General features: G+C 46.9%; 1 protein-coding gene across 5 annotated transcripts in view; it reads right to left on the minus strand.

The window, feature by feature from the left end:
- Positions 1-25,056, minus strand: part of LOC149445877 (protein unc-13 homolog B-like) — a 294,951-nt gene that overhangs the window by 126,271 nt on the left and 143,624 nt on the right. For all 5 annotated transcript variants that reach the window (XM_089653343.1, XM_089653341.1, XM_089653342.1 and 2 more), the window contains one exon: positions 12,726-12,889. In XM_089653343.1, coding sequence (XP_089509469.1) covers positions 12,726-12,889 — 164 coding nt within the window. The remainder of the gene's footprint in view (positions 1-12,725; positions 12,890-25,056) is intronic.

Genomic DNA, 25,056 nt, shown 5'->3' on the forward strand with positions numbered 1-25,056 from the left:
GGTTAAATGATGCTGGGTGTCACTCAACTAAGAAGACTGAGGACATTTAGTGATGGACAGGAATTAACAAGGAGACATTACTTTTGTAATGGGATTCCCCTCAAGGGGAAGGTCCATGACGCCCTGTGCTCAGTCTTTCAGGTTAAATGATGCTGGGTGTCACTCAACTAAGAAGACTGAGGACTTCTAGTGATGAAAAGGAATTAACACAGGGACAGGACCGCAGTGAGTATTGCTAACAGAATCCCTTTCAAGGGGCAGGTCCATGACGCCCTGTGCTCAGTCTTCCAGGTTAAATGATGCTGGGCGTCATCCAACTTAGAAGACTGGGGACATCTAGCGGTGATAACGAATTAACACAGGTACTCCAGTTTAGTAAGTATTGCTAATGGGAAGCCCCTCAAGGAGCGGGTCCATGACTCCCTGTGCTCAGTCTTCCAGGTTACATGATGCTGGGCGTCATTCAACTAAGAAGACTAAGGACATCTAGTGGTGGAAAGAAATGAAACACGGAGATGGCGCGGCAGTGAGTATGGCAGACAGAGCAGCATTTTTATGTTTTATTTTCAAGCTGCTGGGGGTTATTTTTAAAAAAACAAAACCCACCAGAGTTTGGCTTGAACCATTGATTTTAAGTAGATCTCCCAGTTATGGGTTTCAATATGGTTTTTCCTAATAAACTATAAGCAAAAAGTCCAAAAAAAATCCCGACTCCACAAACCCCGTCTGATAGAATATCAGAGCCGATGGTTCATGTGGAGAAGCGGCACCTCGCCGAATATGGAAATGTCACCGACATTCTAATTGTCCCCGGCACGGAGTGGAGGTTAATCAGCTCCTCCGGAGTATATCATTGATAATAAGAACCTTTGTGTGTGGAAATGTCAGCGGATGACGGGCGCGGCCCATCCATACAGAGATACATTAGGATGCATCAGGAAGACGTGCCGTCTATTGTGTCCGATATTTACCGCATAACCCAGAGGACGTCAGACACGGCCAGGAAGTCAGGACTAGGAGTCACCGGAGGGTGTCAGGACTAGGAGTCACCGGAGGGTGTCAGGACTAGGAGTCACCGGAGGGTGTCAGGACTAGGAGTCACCGGATGGTGTCAGGACTAGGAGTCACCGGATGGTGTCAGGACTAGGAGTCACCGGAGGGTGTCAGGACTAGGAGTCACCGGATGGTGTCAGCCGGCCATGGTCAACCATCCATCACCAACCCCAACCATCAACATCCAAGAACTCCTTATCTGCTCTGCTTACAGAATACCCACCAAATGGGGCGATTTCCTACCAGTGACTGTTCATCAGTACTCCATTCAGGACTATTCTAAATGTGAGCAGTCTCTTCATTCATGGAAGCAATCTCTGACAGTCTCTTCCAACATGAGATCAGTCTCCGACAATAGCCTCATACATGTGAGCAGTCTCTGACAGTCATCTCATACATGTGAGCAGTCCCTGACAGTCTCCTTGTACATGTGAGCAGTCTGACAGTCATCTCATACATGTGAGCAGTCTCTGACAGTCTCTTCATACATGACAGCAGTCTTTGACAGTCTCTTCTCACATGACAGCAGTCTCTGACAGTCATCTCATACATGTGACCAGCCTCTGATAATCAAATGCATAAGCAGTCATCTCATACATAACAGGCTCTGATAATCTTTTCATAAATCTGGTCAGCCAGTGACAGTCTCTTCATACATGTGGTCAGCCAGTGACAGTCTCTTCATACATGTGGTCAGCCAGTGACAGTCTCTTCATACATGTGGTCAGCCAGTGACAGTCTCTTCAAACATGTGGTCAGCCAGTGACAGTCTCTTCATACATGTGGTCAGCCAGTGACAGTCTCTTCATACATGTGGTCAGCCAGTGACAGTCTCTTCATACATGTGGTCAGCAAGTGACAGTCTCTTCATACATGTGGTCAGCCAGTGACAGTCTCTTCATACATGTGGTCAGCCAGTGAGTCTCTTCATACATGTGGTCAGCCAGTGACAGTCTCTTCATACATGTGGTCAGCCAGTGACAGTCTCTTCATACATGTGGTCAGCCAGTGACAGTCTCTTCATACATGTGGTCAGCCAGTGACAGTCTCTTCATACATGTGGTCAGCCAGTGACAGTCTCTTCATACATGTGGTCAGCCAGTGACAGTCTCTTCATACATGTGGTCAGCCAGTGACAGTCTCTTTATACATGTGGTCAGCAAGTGACAGTCTCTTCATACATGTGGTCAGCCAGTGAGTCTCTTCATACATGTGGTCAGCCAGTGACAGTCTCTTCATATATGTGGTCAGCCAGTGACAGTCTCTTCATACATGTGGTCAGCCAGTGACAGTCTCTTCATACATGTGGTCAGCCAGTGACAGTCTCTTCATACATGTGGTCAGCCAGTGACAGTCTCTTCATACATGTGGTCAGCCAGTGACAGTCTCTTCATACATGTGATCAGCAAGTGACAGTCTCTTCATACATGTACACAGTCTCTTACAGTCACTTCATACATGTAAGCAGTCTCTGACAGTCACTTCATACATAAAAGCAGCCACTGACAGCCTCATTAAATGCATAAGCAGTCTCTTCATACATGTAAGCAGTCTTTGACAGTCTCTTCATACATATGAACAGTCCCTGACAATCTCAACAAATGCATGGGCAGTCTCTTCATACATGCGATCGGCCTCTGGCAGTCTCTTCATACATGCGATCGGCCTCTGGCAGTCTCTTCATACATGCGATCGGCCTCTGGCAGTCTCTTCATACATGCGATCGGCCTCTGGCAGTCTCTTCATACATGCGATCGGCCTCTGGTAGTCTCCTCATACATGCGATCGGCCTCTGGCAGTCTCTTCATACATGCGATCGGCCTCTGGCAGTCTCTTCATACATGCGATCGGCCTCTGGCAGTCTCTTCATACATGCGATCGGCCTCTGGCAGTCTCTTCATACATGCGATCGGCCTCCGGCAGTCTCTTCATACATGCGATCGGCCTCCGGCAGTCTCTTCATACATGCGATCGGCCTCCGGCAGTCTCTTCATACATGCGATCGGCCTCCGGCAGTCTCTTCATACATGCGATCGGCCTCCGGCAGTCTCTTCATACATGCGATCGGCCTCCGGCAGTCTCTTCATACATGCGATCGGCCTCCGGCAGTCTCTTCATACATGCGATCGGCCTCCGGCAGTCTCTTCATACATGCGATCGGCCTCCGGCAGTCTCTTCATACATGTGATCGGCCTCTGGCAGTCTCTTCATACATGCGATCGGCCTCTGGCAGTCTCTTCATACATGCGATCGGCCTCCGGCAGTCTCTTCATACATGCGATTAGCCTCCGACAGTCTCTTCATACATGCGATCAGCCTCTGACAGTCTCTTCATACATGTGATCGGCCTCTGGCAGTCTCTTCATACATGCGATCGGCCTCTGGTAGTCTCTTCATACATGCGATCGGCCTCCGGCAGTCTCTTCATACATGCGATCGGCCTCCGGCAGTCTCTTCATACATGCGATTAGCCTCCGACAGTCTCTTCATACATGTGATCGGCCTCCGGCAGTCTCTTCATACATGCGATCGGCCTCCGGCAGTCTCTTCATACATGCGATCGGCCTCCGGCAGTCTCTTCATACATGCGATTAGCCTCCGACAGTCTCTTCATACATGCGATCAGCCTCTGGCAGTCTCTTCATACATGTGATCAGCCTCTGGCAGTCTCTTCATACATGCGATCGGCCTCTGGTAGTCTCTTCATACATGCGATCGGCCTCCGGCAGTCTCTTCATACATGCGATCGGCCTCCGGCAGTCTCTTCATACATGCGATTAGCCTCCGACAGTCTCTTCATACATGTGATCAGCCTCCGGCAGTCTCTTCATACATGTGATCAGCCTCCGGCAGTCTCTTCATACATGTGATCAGCCTCTGGCAGTCTTGTCATACATGTAAGCAGTCTCTGACAGTCTCTCTATATATGTCAGCAATGGAGATGAATAGAGGAGATTTGATCGTCATGCTATCCTAGGTGACAACACTGCTTCCCTATAAATACAGGACAGTGTTTTTCCTCTAGGATAGGAAGTGTGTTACTGGCAGGATCTCCAGGTGAAAATAAAGGGGAAGAAGGCCAAAAAGAAAACAAATGCAGTCGTCACACCTAAGACGTGTTAAGCTGCAACACGTGACATTTATTCCATTCATTCTCAGCAATGCCTGTATTCCACCTGTGTGTCTGGGAGACCCTCTCAGTATGTGTGTGGTGTGTATTTATACAGCTGTCCGGCGTGGATCGGCAGTCTGTGTGCCCCCGCACTGCGCGGTGTACGGCTAATGAGAAAATCTATTCCTGGCTCCCCCGCCTGCGGTGTGAATCACACTTTTCTGCAGAGAATCGTGTCACTTAATAGCAGATAAAGAGTGACGGGATCTAATCCTCCTATCTCTGCCATGTAAATGATGCGAGAAACAATGCGGGGAGAAGAATTCCGCCGCGCGGGGAGCTGATCACCGCCCAGGCGCCTCTATATTACACGTCTTATCAAACAATCGCGGCGGGGAAATCAATCATTGTCATCACACAACCAAGGATTAAAAGAAAAAAATAGCATATATAAGAACGCCGAAATACACGTTTTACCTGCTGAGGGACTGGTGGTGCTGCTCAGCCAGTCTTGTGATGTACACAGCTCTGCTGCACTGCACAGCCAGCTGGGTGACACCGCTATTCATTTTGCAGCTTCCTGTGTCACCTCTGGATCATGGATCATTGTGGCGACGGTCATTCAAGGTGTGAGAAGGAGGAACCAGGGAATAGGAGTGCTTAGCTGCTCACAGTCAGCACATCCATCCTTGCCATACAGAATAAAGCAAAGTTACGTCATCTTTTGCCCTAAGAGGGGTCACAATGAAAGAGCAGAGCCCATCTACGCTCAATGGATACAATGGAAGAAAAAAAAAGTGGTAATGTGGGTCAGGACACTGTGTGCTGCCACAAGTTTCATAAGCAGAACTCAAATGTATGGTGATAAAAGAAATACGGTTCCCGACAATATTAAACAAATTCAAAAATTGCAGCTTTTGCTTCAATACCCTTCCAGGCTGAGTACAGCAGGCCATAAACGGGTCAAAAACCGAACGTTTTTAAAAGAAAAAAAGTGAAAAATCGGTCATTAGATCAGCCGACGTTACCACTAGAGATGAGCGAATCGAACTTGGCGCAGTGGAATTCGTTTTTTCATTTACAGCGGTTGAAACGTATCTATTTGTTTCCATTTAGGATACAGATGTTTTTATTCGGAAACAAATAGATACAATGTTTCAACCGCTGTAAATGAACTGTCAGAGAACTGTCAGAAATAGCGGAGCTCTCTGCAGATACACTTTTTGCTGTACTGGAATTCTTCTTCTTTTCATTCTTCTTCTTCTTTTCATTCTTCTTCTTCATCTTTTCATTCTTCTTTTCATTCTTCTTCTTCTTCTTTTCATTCTTCTTCTTCTTCTTTTCATTCTTCTTCTTCTTTTCATTCTTCTTCTTTTCATTCTTCTTCTTTTCATTCTTCTTCTTCTTCTTTTCATTCTTCTTTTCATTCTTCTTCTTTTCATTCTTCTTCTTCTTTTCATTCTTCTTTTCATTCTTCTTTTCATTCTTCTTCTTTTCATTCTTCTTCTTTTCATTCTTCTTTTCATTCTTCTTCTTCTTTTCATTCTTCTTTTCATTCTTCTTCTTCTTTTCATTCTTCTTTTCATTCTTCTTCTTCTTTTCATTCTTCTTTTCATTCTTCTTCTTCTTTTCATTCTTCTTTTCATTATTCTTCTTCTATTCATTCTTCTTCTTTTCATTCTTCTTCTTCTTCTCATTCATCTTCTTCTTTTCATTCTTCTTTTCATTCTTCTTCTTTTCATTCTTCTTTTCATTCTTCTTCTTCTTCTTTTCATTCTTCTTCTTCTTCTTTTCATTCTTCTTCTTCTTCTTTTCATTCTTCTTCTTCTTCTTCTTTTCATTCTTCTTCTTCTTCTTCTTCTTTTCATTCTTCTTCTTCTTCTTCTTTTCATTCTTCTTCTTCTTCTTCTTTTCATTCTTCTTCTTCTTCTTTTCATTCTTCTTCTTCTTCTTTTCATTCTTCTTCTTCTTTTCATTCTTCTTCTTCTTTTCATTCTTCTTCTTCTTCTTTTCATTCTTCTTCTTCTTCTTTTCATTCTTCTTCTTCTTTTCATTCTTCTTCTTCTTTTCATTCTTTTCATTCTTCTCATTCTTTTCATTCTTCTTTTCATTCTTCTTTTCATTCTTCTTTTCATTCTTCTTCTTCTTTTCATTCTTCTTCTTTTCATTCTTCTTCTTCTTTTCATTCTTCTTCTTTTCATTCTTCTTCTTTTCATTCTTCTTCTTTTCATTCTTCTTCTTCTTTTCATTCTTCTTTTCATTCTTCTTTTCATTCTTCTTTTCATTCTTCTTCTTTTCATTCCTCTTCTTTTCATTCTTCTTCTTTTCATTCTTCTTCTTCTTTTCATTCTTCTTCTTCTTCTTTTCATTCTTCTTCTTCTTCTTTTCATTCTTCTTCTTTTCATTCTTCTTCTTCTTCTTTTCATTCTTCTTCTTCTTCGTCGTGCCCCGTGACTGCCCAAATGAGTGAAGTGTGCGGTGATTCTAAGATCGACGGCACTCATCTGCATGTCATACTGACTGTCAGTATTATTTCTCTTCCCCAGCAGACTCCAAGGGCATTTAAATTAAAGGTACAGTGTTCTGCACTAATATAAAGGCTCTCTGAAGCCTAGAAACCCTTTAAATAAGTTAAATTCGTGGCGAATAAATTTGCATCGAATCGAATTTCTCCCGCAAATTCGGCGAATCAGCCGAATCGGATTTTTGAATAATTCGCTCATCTCTAGTTACCACCAACGGGAATAAAATCGGACGATATTTGTCCTGTCTACGGCCGGCATTTAACCCCATAATTACTTCTCTCCCTTGCAGAGAGCTCCGCTATTATATTTTACATGAAAAAGTCTTGCAGTTGCAACAATGTATCCATTTGTAACCATTTCGGATACAGATGGTTTTTATTTGGATACAAATGGATACATTGTTGCAACCGCAAGACTTTTCATATAAAATATAATAGTGGACTGGAATTCTTATTATTCTTCTTTTTCTTCTCCTTCTTGCAGGTCACGGCTCATGCGCAGATTTTTTATTGGTAAAATGATCGACAGATTTACCCATCAGTGTCAGGAAAATCGTCCGATCGTCAAAATCAGCTGCAAATTTTCCACCTTGACCGATAAAAAAAATGTGCAAAAAGCCCAGAAAACGGCCAACCAATTAACCCACTAACGGTGCGAAAATCGGCTGATTTTCAACCCGTTTATGGCCGGCATAACAGTCATAGTCACTGAACCAACTTTCTGTGTGTCCAGGCTGTCAAGGATCCGCCCGCTATGGGTGTGTCATCACACCAACAAGGACTCACTGGTCTCCTGAATGTACATACATCATTATGAAATAAAGATCGCCTGCCACTGAGTAAGGAGGAAGGGGTCCGTGACGGGTAAGGAGGGGGAAGGGGTCCGTGACGGGTAAGGAGGGGGAAGGGGTCCGTGACGGGTAAGGAGGGGGAAGGGGTCCGTGACGGGTAAGGAGGGGGAAGGGGTCCGTGACGGGTAAGGAGGGGGAAGGGGCCCACGACGAGGAAGGAGGGGGAAGGGGTCCGTGACGGAAAAGGAGGGGGAAGGGGTCCGTGACGGAAAAGGAGGGGGAAGGGGTCCGTGACGGAAAAGGAGGGGGAAGGGGTCCTTGACGGAAAAGGAGGGGGAAGGGGTCCGTGACGGAAAAGGAGGGGGAAGGGGTCCGTGACGGAAAAGGAGGGGGAAGGGGCCCACGATGAGGAAGGAGGGGGAAGGGGTCCGTGACGGAAAAGGAGGGGGAAGGGGTCCGTGACGGAAAAGGAGGGGGAAGGGGTCCGTGACGGAAAAGGAGGGGGAAGGGGTCCGTGACGGAAAAGGAGGGGGAAGGGGTCCGTGACGGAAAAGGAGGGGGAAGGGGTCCGTGACGGAAAAGGAGGGGGAAGGGGTCCGTGGCGGAAAAGGAGGGAGAAGGGGTCCGTGGCGGAAAAGGAGGGAGAAGGGGTCCACGACAGGGAAGGAGGGGTAAGGGGCCCACGACAGGGAAGGAGGGGGAAGGGGCCCACGACAGGGAAGGAGGGGGAAGGGGCCCACGACGAGGAAGGAGGGGGAAGGGGCCCACGACGAGGAAGGAGGGGTAAGGGGCCCACGACGAGGAAGGAGGGGTAAGGGGCCCACGACAGGGAAGGAGGGGGAAGGGGCCCACGACGAGGAAGGAGGGGGAAGGGGCCCACGACGAGGAAGGAGGGGGAAGGGACCCACGACGAGGAAGGAGGGGGAAGGGGCCCACGACGAGGAAGGAGGGGGAAGGGGCCCACGACGAGGAAGGAGGGGGAAGGGGCCCACGACGAGGAAGGAGGGGCCCGTGACGAGGAAGGAGGGGGAAGGGGCCCGTGACGGGCAAGGAGGGGAAAAGACCCGTGACGGGCAAGGAGGGGAAAAGACCCGTGACGGGCAAGGAGGGGGAAAGACCCATAACGGGCAAGGAGGAGGAAGGGCCCGTGACGGGCAAGGAAGAGGAAGGGCCCGTGACGGGCAAGGAGGAGGAAGGGCCCGTGATGGGCAAGGAGGAGGAAGGGCCTGTGACGGGCAAGGAGGAGGAAGGGCCTGTGACGGGCAAGGAGGGGGAAGGGGCCACGACAGGGAAGGAGGGGGAAGGGCCCGTGACGGGCAAGGAGGGGGAAGGGCCCGTGACGGGCAAGGAGGGGGAAGGGCCCGTGACGGGCAAGGAGGGGGAAGGGCCCGTGACGGGCAAGGAGGGGGAAGGGCCCGTGACGGGCAAGGAGGGGGAAGGGCCCGTGATGGGTAAGGACTCATAACGGGTAAGTACCTTTGTGGAGTATTAATACCATTTAACTTCATTATAGGCGTTTGTGGTGAGGTTTTAACGCTTGGCAAACGCCTATCAACAGCCTCAAAACCGAGCACGGGGCGTTTGGGCAGCGTTTGAGGAGCGTTAAAAACGTTTCCCAACCGCCTGTCTAACTCCTGTCAAACGCTATAGGGGTGTTTGGCAAGAGTTAGAAATAAAGTCAAGTGTGAACGAGCTCTAACAGTGATAGTATGTCCTGCACAGAGCCTGTGAAGAGATGTTGGAGGAGCCCAGCAGGCCCCAATCACTACAGAAAACTACAGGAGTGGGCGGAAACAAGACCAGTCACCCTGCACAAGATGAGAGAGAGCAGCAGTGACCGGTCTGTATTACAGGAAGCTCCTGCACAAAGGAATAGTGTTCTGTCCCATGTATATGTCATTTTTACACTTTGCTGAACTGTATCAGGCTGATATTTATTGGTGATTTGAGGTCGATACATAGTTACATAGTTAGGCTGGCTGAAAAAAAAAGACAAAAGTCCATCCAGTTCAACCATTAAAAAAAAAAAAAAAAAAGTTATAATCCTACACCCACAGTTGATCCAGAGGAAGGCAAAAAACCCAGCAAAGCACGATCCAATTTGCTCCTGCAGGGAAAAAATTCCTTCCTGATCCCCTGAGAGGCAATCGGATATTCCCTGGATCAACTTTCCCTATAAATGTTCTATCCAGTTATATTCTGTGTATCCAAGAAAGAATCCAGGACTTTCCTACAGCAATCCACTGAGCTGGCCACAACCAACTCTTGAGGGAGTCTATTCCACATTCTCACAGTGAAGAAACCTTTCCGTGTTTGGAGATTAACCCCTTGGCGCCGGCACCTGCCGGCCATTTAAGGGTTTCAGAAGGCGGGAGGCAGGGCGGGGTTTTAGGGTCATATGACCGTCGTGATTCGCCGTCATGGCGGTCACATGATCGGGAAAGGTCCCGATCGAAAGAGGAGATCGGGACCTTTCTGTGAGTATCAGACGTGTGCTGGGAGCGCACAGGGCGCGTGCACTCAGCACATATGTTTTTCGTAATTGCACACAAATGTGCGACCGCTCAGCGTCTAGGCCCAAACGCTGGGAGGCCGCAAATTTGTATGCGGCCAGCGTGAAGAGGTTAAATTTCTTTTCCTCCAGATGTAAAGAGCGCCCCCTTGTCCTCTGTGATGACCTCAGGGGGAATAACTACACCGAGTTCACAATATGAACCACTGATGTATTTATACATGGAGATCATATCCCTCCTTATGTATTATACATGGAGATCATATCCCCCCTTATGTATTATACATGGAGATCATATCCCCCCTTATGTATTATACATGGAGATCATATCCCCCCTTATGTATTATACATGGAGATCATATCCCCCCTTATGTATTATACGTGGAGATCATATCCCCCCCTTATGTATTATACGTGGAGATCATATCCCCCCTTATGTATTATACATGGTGATCATATCCCCCCTTATGTATTATACATGGATATCATATCCCCCCTTATGTATTATACATGGATATCATATCCCCCCTTATGTATTATACATGGAGATCATATCCCCCCTTATGTATTATACATGGTGATCATATCCCCCCTTATGTATTATACATGGATATCATATCCCCCCTTATGTATTATACATGGAGATCATATCCCCCTTATGTATTATACATGGAGATCATATCCTCCCTTATGTATTATACATGGAGATCATATCCCCCTTATGTATTATACATGGAGATCATATCCCCCCTTATGTATTATACATGGTGATCATATCCCCCCTTATGTATTATACATGGAGATCATATCCCCCCTTATGTATTATACATGGAGATCATATCCCCCCTTATGTATTATACATGGAGATCATATCCCCCCTTATGTATTATACATGGAGATCATATCCCCCCTTATGTATTATACATGGAGATCATATCCCCCCTTATGTATTATACATGGAGATCATATCCCCCCTTATGTATTATACATGGAGATCATATCCCCCCTTAACCTCCTCATCTCAGTAATACATTCAGTTCCTCTAATCTTTCCTCATAGCTGATCTCCTCCATGCCTCGTATCAGTTTGGTTGCCCTTCTCTGTACTTTCTCCAGTTCCCCAATGTTCTTTTTATGAATTGGAGCCCAAAACTTAACTGCATATTCCAGATGAGGTATTACTCCTAATACAAGAGAGGATTTTGCTCGCTTTGGAAACCACAGCTTGGCATTGCATGTCATTAAGCTTGTGATCTACCAGAACCCCCAGATCCGTCTCCACCATTGACCCCCCCCAGATCCTTCTCCACCATTGACCCCCCCCCAGATCCTTCTCCACCATTGATCCCCCCAGTTGTACCCCCCCCAGTATGTATGATGCATGCATATTCTTAGCCCCCAAGTGCAGAACCTTACATTTATCAACATGAAACCTCATTGGCCCCATAGTCCCCCAATTACACAGAGCATTGAGGTCGGCTTGTAAGTTGGAGACATCCTGTAAGGACGTTATTCCCCGGCACAGCTTGGTGTCATCTGCAAAGACTGAAATGGGATTTATAATCCCCGACCCGATATTGTTTATAAATATATTCAAAAGTAAGGGTCACAACACTGAACCTTGGGGTACACCACTGACACCCCTAGACCATTCAGAGCATGAATCATTAACCACTACTCTCTGAATACCATCTTTTAGCAGTTTTCTATCCATTTACATACAGATTTTCCCAAGCCCATAGACTTTACTTTACATATTAGCCATGTGGGGGGCACTGTGTCAAACACTTTCGCAAAATCCAAGTATACCACGTCCACCCCCCCCCGTCCAAGTATACCACATCAACCTCCACCCCTCTGTCCAAATATACCACATCCACCGCCACCCCTCTGTCCAAGTGTACCACGTCCACCGCCACCCCTCTGTCCAAGTGTACCACGTCCACCGCCACTCCTCTGTCCAAGTGTACCACGTCCACCGCCACCCCTCTGTCCAAGTGTACCACGTCCACCGCCACCCCTCTGTCCAAGTGTACCACGTCCACCGCCACCCCTCTGTCCAAGTGCACCACGTCCACCGCCACCCCTCTGTCCAAGTGTGTACCACGTCCACCGCCACCCCTCTGTCCAAGCTTGGTTTCTCTCTCAATCCTACCCTTCTGTTTAGTACTAGTTAGTTCAGTCCAAGCTAGACTCTCTCTGCTTCTTCTAGGTTCTCACAAGTTTAGTGTTAATTCTTAGAGTCAGGGTTCAAGAAAATCATTGTCTTCTTACACTTCAAATGATGGTAAAATCAACCTTCACACTGCAGTTAGCTGCAACTAATATTGGATTCAACTTTTGTGTCTTAATGAAGAGTTAAGCTGCCTGTGGATGGTGCCAAGTCATCAGGTGACCATAATGTCTGGACATGGACAGAGGTATGTCAATGTATAAATTGGAATGTGAAACAGAACAGAAAGTCTCACATTGTATTACTGCACAGAGCTGTAAGAAATACACAAAGATTCAAAAACAAAGAACAAGATGAATGGATTTAAGACGTAATTTGCTGATTCTGGGGTTCAGCTTTAGATCATTGTGATGTATATAATCAACCTGGGGGGGCTGATTAACTTACTGACTTTACAAAGTAGAAAAGCCAATGTAACAACCACCCCCAACCCCCCCCCCCCACTACTAAACAGCGTAGCCAATGTTACACCCACATACTACTATATAACATAGCACTCACGTCATGGCTTGATATATGGATTCTATCCCGTAACGCATTGCAAACTCATCCACAATCTCCTGTGCGGTCTCATCAAAGTAAACTTTCCAGGCGTCATCACCCTTGGCCTCCGGGATCTTCACCACCCCACTGCCCTGTATGTCCGTCAGGTGATGGAACAGGTTCTGCAAGAGAAGAGAAATCAGTCATCAGAGTGGACCGGTCAGTGACTTAGAAATCTTCATGAATACATTTCTGACCTCTGACAAAACACAGCAACAGTATTTATTCATTCTCATTCATTCTCATTCTCATTCTCTCTCTCTCTCTACATACATACAAAAATCTGCCTTTCTTAGCCATCCCTTTACTCGAGTTTAGTGACTGAGGTGGCAATGTCAGTCTGCTGCAGGCAGGGAGAAGCATTTCCTCCGTCTCCAATTCCCTCCGTGATCAGACAGTACATTGTTAACTTTGTAACAAGGTGAGTGGCTGCAGCAGGTGCTGATCTGTGTCAAACATTTGTGAACACAGCCAAGAACTGCACAGGCACCAGGATTTACATGACTAGTCAACTCCAAGCTAACACCTTAGCCAACGAAGTGTCCCTGGATGATGCCTGAACAAAGATGTCACCGTTCTTCGGCAAAGAAAAGCAGATGAGGGCGGGCACTGTCGGGGGGTGGGGGCGCAGTGTGTGATCTCTGTGAGAGGCTAATAATTCCTAGGAGGAGGGCTGAACTGAAGGGTAGGTAAAAGAGGCGCCATCTTGGATGCCTCACCAGGAGAAGGGGATCCAATAAAGCAAACCTGCATATGGGCAGCACAGTGGCTAAATGGTTTGCACTTCTGCCTGACAGTACTGTCAGTAGCTCGAATACCAACTATGGAGACACCTGCATGGAGTTTGCATGTTCTCCCTGTGCCTGCCTGGGTTTCCTTCGGGTACTCCGGTTTCCTCCCACACTCCAAACACATGCTGGTAGGTTAATTGGCTCCTGTCTAAATTGTCCCTAGTATGTGTATGTATAAATGTGAGTTAGGGACCTTAGATTGTACGCCCCTTGAAATATATATATACAGTTGCAAGAAAAAGTATGTGAACCCCTTGGGATTACGTGGAGTTTTGCATGAATTGGGCATAAAATGTGCTCTGAACGTCATCTAAGTCACAACAATAGAAGAACACAGTCTGCTGAACATAATACTACACAAACATTAGATGTTGCCATGGTTTAATTGCACATAACATGTAAACATTCACAGTGCAGGGAGGAAAAAGTATGTGAGGCCCTAGCTTAATGACTTCTCCCAGAGCTAATTGGAGCCAGGAGTGAGCCAACCTTGACTCCAATCAGTGTGATGATATTGGATGTGTTGCTGATAGCTGTCCTGCCCTTAAAAAACACACACCTGTTTTGGGTTTACTGGTTTCAAGAAGCACTGTCTGATGTGAACCATGCCTCACAGAAAAGAGCTCTCAGAAGACCTATGATCAAGAATTGTTGACTTGCATGAAGCTGGAAAGGGTTACAAAAGTATCTCCAAAAGCCTTGATGTTCATGTGTCCACGGTAAGACAGACTGTCTACAAATGGAGAAAGTTTAGCACTGTTGCTACTCTCCCTAGGCGAGGTCGTCCTGTAAAAATGACTGCAAGAGCACAGCGCAGAATGCTGCATGAGGTAAAGAAGAATCCCAGAGTGTCAGCTAAAGACCTACAGAAATCTCTGGCACATGCTAACATTTTTGTTGACACATCTACAATAAGGAAAACATTAAACAAGAATGGAGTACATGGGAGGACACCACGGAGGAAGCCATTGCTGTCCAAAAAGATTATTGCAGCACGTTTGAAGTTTGCAAAAGAGCACCTGGATGTTCCACAGCACTACTGGCAAAATATACTGTGGACAGATGAAACCAAGATTGAGTTGTTTGGGAAGAACACACAACACTGTGTGGAGAAAAAAAGGCACAGCACACCAACATCAAAACCTCATCCCCACTGTGAAACATGGCGGAGGGAGCATCATGGTTTGGGGCTGCTTTGCTGCCTCAGGGCCTGGACGGATTGTTGTCATTGATGGGAAAATGATATCCAGAGTTTATCAAGACATTTTGCAGGAAAACCTACGACCATCTGTCCGCCAACTGAAGCTCCGCAGAGGATGGATGATGCAACAGGACAATGACCCAAAGCATACAAGTAATTCAACAAAACAATGGCTGCAACAGCACAGAATACGCCTTCTGGAGTGGCCCAGTCAGAGTCCTGACCTCAATCCGATTGAAATGCTGTGGCATGACCTTAAGAGAGCGATTCACACCAGACATCCCAAGAATATTGCTACACTGAAACAGTTTTGTGAAGAGGAGTGGTCCAAAATGACTCCAGATCGTTGTGCAGGTCTGATCTGCAACTACAGGAAACGTTTGGTTGAGGTTATTGCTGCCAAAGGAGGGTCAACCAGTTATTAAGTCCAAAGGTTCACATACTTTTTCCTCCCTGCACTGTGAATGTTTACATGTTATGTGCAATTAAACCATGGCAACATCTAATGTTTGTGTAGTATTATGTTCAGCAGACTGTGTTCTTCTATTGTTGTGACTTAGATGACGTTCAGAGCACATTTTATGCCCAATTCATGCAAAACTCCACATAATCCCAAGGGGTTCACATACTTTTTCTTGCAACTGTATGTGCTGCGTAAATTGACGGTGATGTATAAGTACCTGGAATAAATAAACCTATGCAGATAAAATAGGTTACAGCTCATGGGGGGAGGTGCACTTTGGCCTTCTAGGTCCTAAAGAATCTTATGTTGGTGCTGCCTGGAAGGGTTACACCACCTAGCAAGCATGGACTTCCATACTGCTAGAACTGAACCTGCACCACTACCAAGCAGGAGATTCCATTTATAGAACGTCTTCTATCGGCACCCGGGCCAAATCTCGGCATCTCCTGGCTTTGGCATGCCGGGCTCTTTCATGTGAAGACAGGGAAGCTCATGCAGAAACCAGAGATGGCAAGCTCCTACAGACAGCAGACATTGAGATCTGCTTGAGTGCCCCGAGCAACCTGACCCAATAGGTTTTTCATACATTAGGTGTCGGGGAGAAAGTAGGACAAATCTTTGGTGGAAATTTTTGGACCTCGTCAAAACTCAAAAGAATACAAAGTTCTGGTCCTTTTCGAAGACAAGTCCTTGATCACAGCTTCCTTCCTGCCTAGGAACCCAGTTGTAGGACAGAGCTGGTGGCCCAGTGTAGAGCAGGTGGACCGATGTAGGGCAGGTGGCCCGGTGTAGAGCAGAGCTGGTGGCCCGGTGTAGAGCAGAGCTGGTGGCCCGGTGTAGAGCAGAGCTGGTGGCCCGGTGAAGAGCCGGAGGCCCGGTGAAGAGCCGGAGGCCCGGTGAAGAGCCGGTGGCCCGGTGTAGAGCCGGTGGCCCACTGTACAGCCGGTGGCCCACTGTACAGCCGGTGGCCCACTGTACAGCCGGTGGCCCACTGTACAGCCGGTGGCCCACTGTACAGCCGGTGGCCCAGCGTACAGCAGGTGGCCCAGCGTACAGCAGGTGGCCCAGCGTACAGCAGGTGGCCCAGCGTACAGTAGGTGGCCCAGTGTACAGTAGGTGGCCCAGTGTACAGCAGGTGGCCCAGTGTACAGCAGGTGGCCCAGTGTACAGCAGGTGGCCCAGTGTACAGCAGGTGGCCCAGTGTAGAGCTGGCCATGGACAACAGAGCGGTTGGCCACACAAGCTCAGCTACTTTGGCTACGGAGGACGAATCTCCCCAACAGAGACACAGACAGCAATAAAAATCTGATGAGGAAGACATAGAATGCCAAACAAGTAGTAGTGCAGATAAACCCGACTGTTCATAGTATCCATTAAAAATCAAACGTGTTTCAGGTTGGTGAAGGAATCCCAAGGCAGCGACTGCTCCTACAATTGTCCCAACAGCGGGAACATTGCACACCGAGATGCAAAATACAATTTTTATTTTTTAAAAATTGCATCAAACGTTCAACGGTGACAGGTGTTGAGCTAGGCACAGCACTTCGTCAACAAAAAAAGTTGTGCCTAGCACAGAACGGTCCAGAATAGAACCTGGTTCAGGAAGAGGCAGTTTTTTGTATAAGAATCTTAGATAAAAGCGATATTAAACCCGGAACCAAAAATGTAACCTATTGCAGCTTACCAATCCGATGTGATGGATGCATTCGTTTTCTTCCCCCCCGTTTGCACTTGGTGATATGGCCAGTAATACACCTCCTTAGAGTGTCCCCACTTTGGATGAAGGAGCACAGGGAGCATATTGGGAAAACAGTACTGTCAGATTGGGGGGGGAGGGGAGTGTTAGATGTACTAGCAAATTTAGATACACTAACAGATTGAAGCCAAACTCCAGCTAACACGTATAACTTTTTTTTTTTTTTCCCATTTTGGGATAAAGGTTTTACATAAATAAATAAAATCTGATCATTGTACCCAGTCAGTGTTACATGGTTTGTTTCTTCTCTGTAACTCATACATTCTGCTGGGGAGCTAACTAAAAAAAGCTTCATTAATTTATATTGAGGAGCTTCGTAAAGTGTATTGTTGGGACAAGTGGGAATATAATCCAGGATTTTTAAACAAGTATTTTTTAAATTTAATTACGACAGAGACAACTGATCCTACCATCTAATGCATCACATCCCCAATAGAAATCTCTATTAAACAAAAAAAAAAAAAAGCTTCATTATTTTATATCGAGGACCTTCGTAAAGTGTGTTAATGGGAAAAGTGGAAATATAATCCAGGATTTTTAAATAAGTATTTTTTAAATCGAATTACAACTGATCCTACTGTCTAATGCATTGCATCCCCAATAGCAATCTCTATTAAACAAAAAAAAAAAAAAGCTTTATTATTTTATATGGAGAAGCTTCTTAAAGTGTGTTGTTGGGACAAGTGAGAATTGAATCCAGTTTTTTTTTTTATTAAGTATTTTGTAAATTTAATTACGACATAGAGACATCTGGTCCTACCGTCTAACGCATCACATCCCCAATAGCAATCTCTATTAAAAGAAAAAAAGCTTTATTAAATAGCGATTGCTATTGGGGATGCGATGCATTAGACTGTTGGATCAGTTGTCTCTACGTTGTAATTACATTTAAAAAAAATACTTACCGTATTTGCCGGCGTATAAGACGACCCCCCTACTTTTCCTGCTAAAATGTAGTGTTTGGGCTATACTCGCCGTATAAGACTACCCCTCTTCCAATGCAAAACAGTGGGAGGAATAGTGCCCCATCATCATTGGTGTCAGCGGGAGGAATAGTGCCCCATCATTGGTATTAGTGGCAGGAATAGTGCCCCATCATTGGTATTAGTGGCAGGAATAGTGCCCCATCATTGGCATTAGAGGCAGGAATAGTGCCCCATCATTAGTATCAGTGGGGGGAATAGTGCCCCATCATTGGTATCAGTGGGGGGAATAGTGCCCCATCATTAGTATCAGTGGGGGGAATAGGTGCTCCATCATTGGTGTCAGTGGGAGGAATAGTGCCCCATCATTGGTATCAGTGGGAGGAATAGTGCCCCATCATTGGTATCAGTGGCAGGAATAGTGCCTCATCATTGGTATCAGTGGGGGGAATAGTGCCCCATCATTGGTGTCAGTGGGAGGAATAGTGCCCCATCATTGGTATCAGTGGGGGGAATAGTGCCCCATCATTAGTATCAGTGGCAGGAATAGTGCCCCATCATTGGTGTCAGTGGGAGGAATAGTGTCCCAACATTGGTGTCAGTGGGGGGAATAGTGCCCCATCATTAGTATCAGTGGCAGGAATAGTGCCCCATCATTGGTGTCAGTGGGAGGAATAGTGTCCCAACATTGGTGTCAGTGGGGGGAATAGTGCCCCATCATTAGTATCAGTGGCAGGAATAGTGCCCCATCATTGGTGTCAGTGGGAGGAATAGTGCCCCATCATTGGTGTCAGTGGGAGGAATAGTGCCCCATCATTGGTGTCAGTGGGAGGAATAGTGTCCCAACATTGGTGTCAGTGGGAGGAATAGTGCCCCATCATTGGTGTCAGTGGGAGGAATAGTGCCCCATCATTGGTGTCAGTGGGAGGAATAGTGTCCCAACATTGGTGTCAGTGGGAGGAATAGTGTCCCATCATTGGTGTCAGTGGGGGGTGGAATAGTGCCCCATCATTGGTGTCAGTGGGGGGGGGGAATAGTGCCCCATCGTTGGTGTCAGTGGGAGTAATAGTGCCCCATCGTTGGTGTCAGTGGGAGGAATAGTGCCCCATCGTTGGTGTCAGTGGGAGGAATAATGCCCCATCATTGGTATCAGTGACACCAATGATGGGGCACTATTCCTCCCACTGACACCAATTACACTTGCTGACCCTGTTCTAGTATGGTGCTGCTGCAGCCAGCATATGTGGTTACAGCAGCACCTCTACACTGAACACTTACCTGCTGCTCCTGCACTCGATTTTCGCGGGGCCGCTCGGCTCCGCCCCCTCGCCGGTGATTGGCCGCCTGTGTGCCTTTCCTGAGCTACAGTTCTGGCGGCCAATCACCGGTGAGGAGGAGGAGCCGAGCAGCTGCCCGAACATCCAGTGGCCGAACTGAAGGAGCAGCCGCGCTTCCTGGACCGGATCATCGTGGGACCGGAGCCAGGTAAGAGACAGCCCCTGCCCACCCCTGTACTTAGTGTCCCTTCCGTTGGAAGGGGGGGGGCGGCGCGGCACTAAAAAGTGTCAGTATGCCGTATACCGGCGTATAAGACGACCCCCGACTTCAGAGAAGATTTTCAAGGGGTAAAAAGTCGTCTTATACGCCGGCAAATACGGTAATAAAAAATATAAAAAAGTTCCACAAAGTTCAGTAAACCTGGATTATATCTTCACTGTACAAGACAGGTTTTAAAACATCACATTTTAAGCAGCTCCTCAATATACATAACAAAGCTTTTTTTTTTATTAATAGCGATTGCTATTGGGGATGCGATGCGTTAGACTGTTGGACCAGATTTCTCTATGTTTTAATTCAATTTAAAAAATACTTAAAAAAAAAAATTTCCACATATATATGTTCAGTAAAACTGGATTATATTTTCACTGCACAAGACAGGTTGTCCAGCAACACACTTTAAGAAGCTCCTCAATATAAAATAATAAAGTTTATTTATAAAAAATAGAGATTGCTATTGGGGATGTGATGTGAAAAACGTGGATTATATTTCCACTTGTCCCAACAACACACTTTAAGAAGCTCCTCAATAAACAATAATAAAGCTTTTTTTTAATAGAGATTGCCTTAGGGCAGTGGTCGGCAAGCCGCGGCTCGCGAGCCACATGCGGCTCTTTACACATTTTAAGGCGGCTCTTCTGTGTGCCGGGCGCCCGCTCCCCTCCCTCCTCTCGGGCAGCCGCCCCAAAAGTCAGGACTCTGCAGCTAGCCCAGCAATGGGCAAACTACGGCCCGGCGGACCTTTTAATCCCGCGAAGCGTGGCAAACATTGGCTGTCAGGATGTAGGCGGGGCAGCGTGACGAACTCCTCTCCTCTCACAGTCCGCCCTGAAGACCGGAACGGCGCGGGAACACAGCGAGAGGAACGCGCGGAGCAAAGGTAAGTGAATTGACACAATATGGGGAATGAATTACTATAGGGGGGATGAATTACTATATGGGGGATGAATTACTATGGGGGATGAATTACTATATGGGGGATGAATTACTATATGGGGGATGAATTACTATATGGGGGATGAATTACTATGGGGGATGAATTACTATATGGGGGATGAATTACTATATGGGGGATCAATTACTATATGGGGGATGAATTACTATGGGGGATGAATTACTATGGGGGATGAATTACTATATGGGGGATGAATTACTATGGGGGATGAATTACTATATGGGGGATGAATTACTATATGGGGGATGAATTACTATATGGGGGATGAATTACTATGGGGGATGAATTACTATATGGGGGATGAATTACTATATGGGGGATGAATTACTATATGGGGGATGTATTTTCAGTTTTAAAAATGTGGCTCTCAAAATAAATTTCAATCGTGGTTTTGGCGAGATTTGGCTCAGTTGAAAAAAAAGGTTGCCCACCACTGCCTTAGGGGATGTGATGCATTAGACTGTTGGACCAGTTGTCTCTACGTTGTAATTAAATTTCAAAAATACTTAAAAAATAAAAGTTCCACATATATACAGTGAAGGAAATGCGTATTTGCTCCCCGGCTGATTTTGAATGTTTGCCCAACAAAGGAATGATCGGTCTAAAAATGGAATGTTCAGTGTATTGTAACACTGAGAGACAGAATACAACAACAAATTCAGCAGAAATGCGTCTAACAAATGATGACTGATCTGCATGTTCATGAGGGAAAGAAGGATTTGATCCCCTTCACAAAACATGACTTAGTACTTGGTGACCAATCCCTTGTTGGCAATCACAGAAGTCAGATGTTTCCTGTAGTTGGCCCCCAGGTTCGCACACATCTCAGGAGGGATTTTGGCCCACTCCTCTTGGCAGATCCTCTCCAAGTCATTAAGGTTTGGTGGCTGACATTTGGCAACTCAAACTTTCAGCTCCTCCACAGATTTTCAATCGGATTAACATCTGGAGACTGGCTAGGCTACTCCAGGACCATAATGTGCTTCTTCTTGAGCCGCTCCTTTGTTGCCTTGGCCGTGTGTTTTGGGTCATTGTCATGTTGGAACACCCATCCACCACCCATTTTCAATGCCCTGGCTGAGGGAAGAAGGTTCTCACCCAAGATTTGATGGTACATTGCCCCATCCATCGTCCCTTTGATGCGGTGCAGTTGTCCTGTCCCCTTACCAGAAAAACACCCCCAAAGCAGAATGTTTCCACCACCATGTTTCACAGTTGGGATGGTGTTCTTGGGTTCATAGGCAGCATTCCTCCTCCTCCAAACACGGCGAGTTGAGTTGATGCCAAAGAGCTGGATTTTGGTCTCCTCTGACCACAACACTTTCCAGCAGTCCTCCTCTGCATCATTCAGATGTTCAGTGGCAGACTTCAGACGGGCCTGGACATGTGCTTTCTTGAGCAGAGGGACCTTGCGGGCACTGCAAGATTTCAGTCCTTGTCGGCGTAGTGTATTACCAATTGTTTTCTTGGTGACTGTGGCCCCAGCTGCCTGGAGATCATTGACAAGATCCTCACGTGTAGTTCTGGGATGATTCCTCACTGTTCTCATGATCATTGACACTCCACGAGGTGAGATCTTGCATGGTGCACCAGACCTAGGGAGACTGACACTTGTTTTGTGTTTCTTCCATTTGTGAATGATTGCACCAACTGTTGTCACCTTCTTACCAAGCTGCTTGGCCATAGTTTGGTAGCCCAGTCCAGCCTTGTGTAGGTCTACCATCTTGTCCCTGACATCCTTGGACAGCTCTTTGGTCTTTGCCATGGTGGAGAGTTTGGAATCTGATGGTTTGATTGCTCCTGTGGACAGGTGTCTTTTATACAGGTAACAAAATGAGATTAGCAGCACTCCCTTTAAGAGACTGCTTCTAATCTCAGCTTGTTACCTGTATGAAAGACACCTGGGAGCCAGAAATCCTGCTGAATGATAGGGGATCAAATCCTTATTTCCCTCATGAACATGCAGATCCATCATCATTTGTTAGACGCATTTCTACTGAATTTGTTGTTGTATTCTGTCTCTCAGTGTTACAATACACCGAACATTCGATTTTTAGACCGATCATATCTTTGTGAGGGGCAAACATTCAACATCAGCAGGGGAGCAAATACGCATTTCCAGTAAACCTGGATTATATTTTCACTGCACAAGACAGGTTTTCCAACAACACACTTTAAGAAGCTCCTCAATATAAAATAATAACGCTTTTTTTTTTTTTTAAATCAAAACCGAAGCTTGAAATCGAGGGAATGTGTCCCATTAGGAGATGATGAATTAATTTTTATTCTGTAACAATGTCTTCTCTCCAATTAATTCACTGGGTTCAAGCAAAAGGACCCTTTTGAGTCACAAAAGCTTTAAAGCGGCCTAATGAAGACAGTAGCTGGTGCATGAATGGTGCCGCCGTCCTGATATCATCTACTTCTGACGCCGAGCTCAAGGAGAACTTCTGTAATGAGTTCTGTAATAAGCATTCATCCAGAGGCAGAGGATGGCTCAGGCGGGTTCCCAACAACTCAGCCAAGACATTACAATAATTTCCATGTCACCGGCCCACCAAGCACACCTCTTAGGCCATTCGCTTTCATTTCTTCCACTGGTTGGTAAGAAGACTCTGTTATGGATGTCCCCCAAAATAGCCAGAGCCGAGGCTGCAGGATTTAGTGTTACTAAACCCCCAGCAGTACAATCAGTCTGTAGATGCAGGAAAGCATGCTTGTTATACTCACTGTGGGACCTAAGGGGTTAATCCTCCACACTGTGTAGAGCCTTGGGAGGCAAGCTGCACATGCTCAGTTTGGTGTGTATTGCTAGAGAAGTTTTTTTTTCCTTGGGAGGATGCATGTGAGCAACACAGGGCCAATCAGCACTGTCCAGACAGAGGGCCAGGGGTCCTGCAGCCTCATAGGACAATCAAGGCCGCTCTGTGGCCACTGATAAAAGTCACAAGGCTGCTATATACTGCTGATGAGAAAAGGGGTTTAGCAGTTTATATTTACTAAAATAATTGTATTTTCATGTTCTGTGTACTGTGGGAGACCGGATATAGTGACCGCAGGGTCCAGGCAGAGCGGATATAGTGAATGCAGGGTCCAGGCAGAGCGGATATAGTGAATGCGGGGTCCGGGGAGAGCGGATATAGTGAATGCAGGGTCCAGGCAGAGCGGATATAGTGAATGCGGGGTCCGGGGAGAGCGGATATAGTGAATGCGGGGTCCGGGGAGAGCGGATATAGTGAATGCGGGGTCCGGGGAGAGCGGATATAGTGAATGCGGGGTCCGGGGAGAGCGGATATAGTGAATGCGGGGTCCGGGGAGAGCGGATATAGTGAATGCGGGGTCCGGGGAGAGCGGATACAGTGAATGCGGGGTCCGGGGAGAGCGGATACAGTGAATGCGGGGTCCGGGGAGAGCGGATACAGTGAATGCGGGGTCCGGGGAGAGCGGATACAGTGAATGCGGGGTCCGGGGAGAGCGGATACAGTGAATGCGGGGTCCGGGGAGAGCGGATACAGTGAATGCGGGGTCCGGGGAGATCGGATATAGTGAATGCGGGGTCCGGGGAGAGCGGATACAGTGAATGCGGGGTCCGGGGAGAGCGGATACAGTGAATGCGGGGTCCGGGGAGAGCGGATACAGTGAATGCGGGGTCCGGGGAGAGCGGATACAGTGAATGCGGGGTCCGGGGAGAGCGGATACAGTGAATGCGGGGTCCGGGGAGAGCGGATACAGTGAATGCGGGGTCCGGGGACAGCGGATACAGTGAATGCGGGAGCCGGGGAGAGCGGATACAGTGAATGCGGGGTCCGGGGAGAGCGGATACAGTGAATGCGGGGTCCGGGGAGAGCGGATATAGTGAATGCGGGGTCCGGGGAGAGCGGATATAGTGAATGCGGGGTCCGGGGAGAGCGGATATAGTGAATGCTGGGTCCGGGGAGAGCGGATATAGTGAATGAGGGGTCCGGGGAGAGCGGATATAGTGAATGAGGGGTCCGGGGAGAGCAGATATAGTGAATGCGGGGTCCGGGGAGAGCAGATATAGTGAATGCGGGGTCCGGGGAGAGCAGATATAGTGAATGCGGGGTCCGGGGAGAGCGGATATAGTGAATGAGGGGTCCGGGGAGAGCAGATATAGTGAATGCGGGGTCCGGGGAGAGCGGATATAGTGAATGCGGGGTCCGGGGAGAGCGGATATAGTGAATGAGGGGTCCGGGGAGAGCGGATATAGTGAATGCGGGGTCCCCTGCATTCAGGGTATTATAACATTTGAAACAGGAAATCATAAATTATAATATAACAAATCATAAAAAATAATATAATAATAAATTTAATTCAATAATGTAATCAAACCAAAAACACTGAAATTTGAAATAGAGCGCCAAGTTCGCACATCGCTGAGCTCAGTCGCAGAATCGTTTTCAGTGTCTGAGGAATTTCCCCTACGTATCATTATCATATTCATATTATAAATGCCTTCCGGTTCCGGCCGCTAGGCGACGACGTGTTAAGCAGAATCGCAAAGTCTCCTGAGATGTCGGGTCCTGTATCCCCGGAGTCCTTTGGGTTCCTAGTGACCCACTATCGCAGTACTTCGAAAACTGGAAACGACGCAAATGGGAGGAGCCATTTTACCGGAGTACTAT

The sequence above is a fragment of the Staurois parvus genome, unplaced genomic scaffold (assembly GCF_062004578.1).
Source record: "Staurois parvus isolate SC_StPar_1 unplaced genomic scaffold, SC_StPar_1.0 ptg000706l, whole genome shotgun sequence".
NCBI classification, from domain to species: Eukaryota; Metazoa; Chordata; class Amphibia; order Anura; family Ranidae; genus Staurois; species Staurois parvus.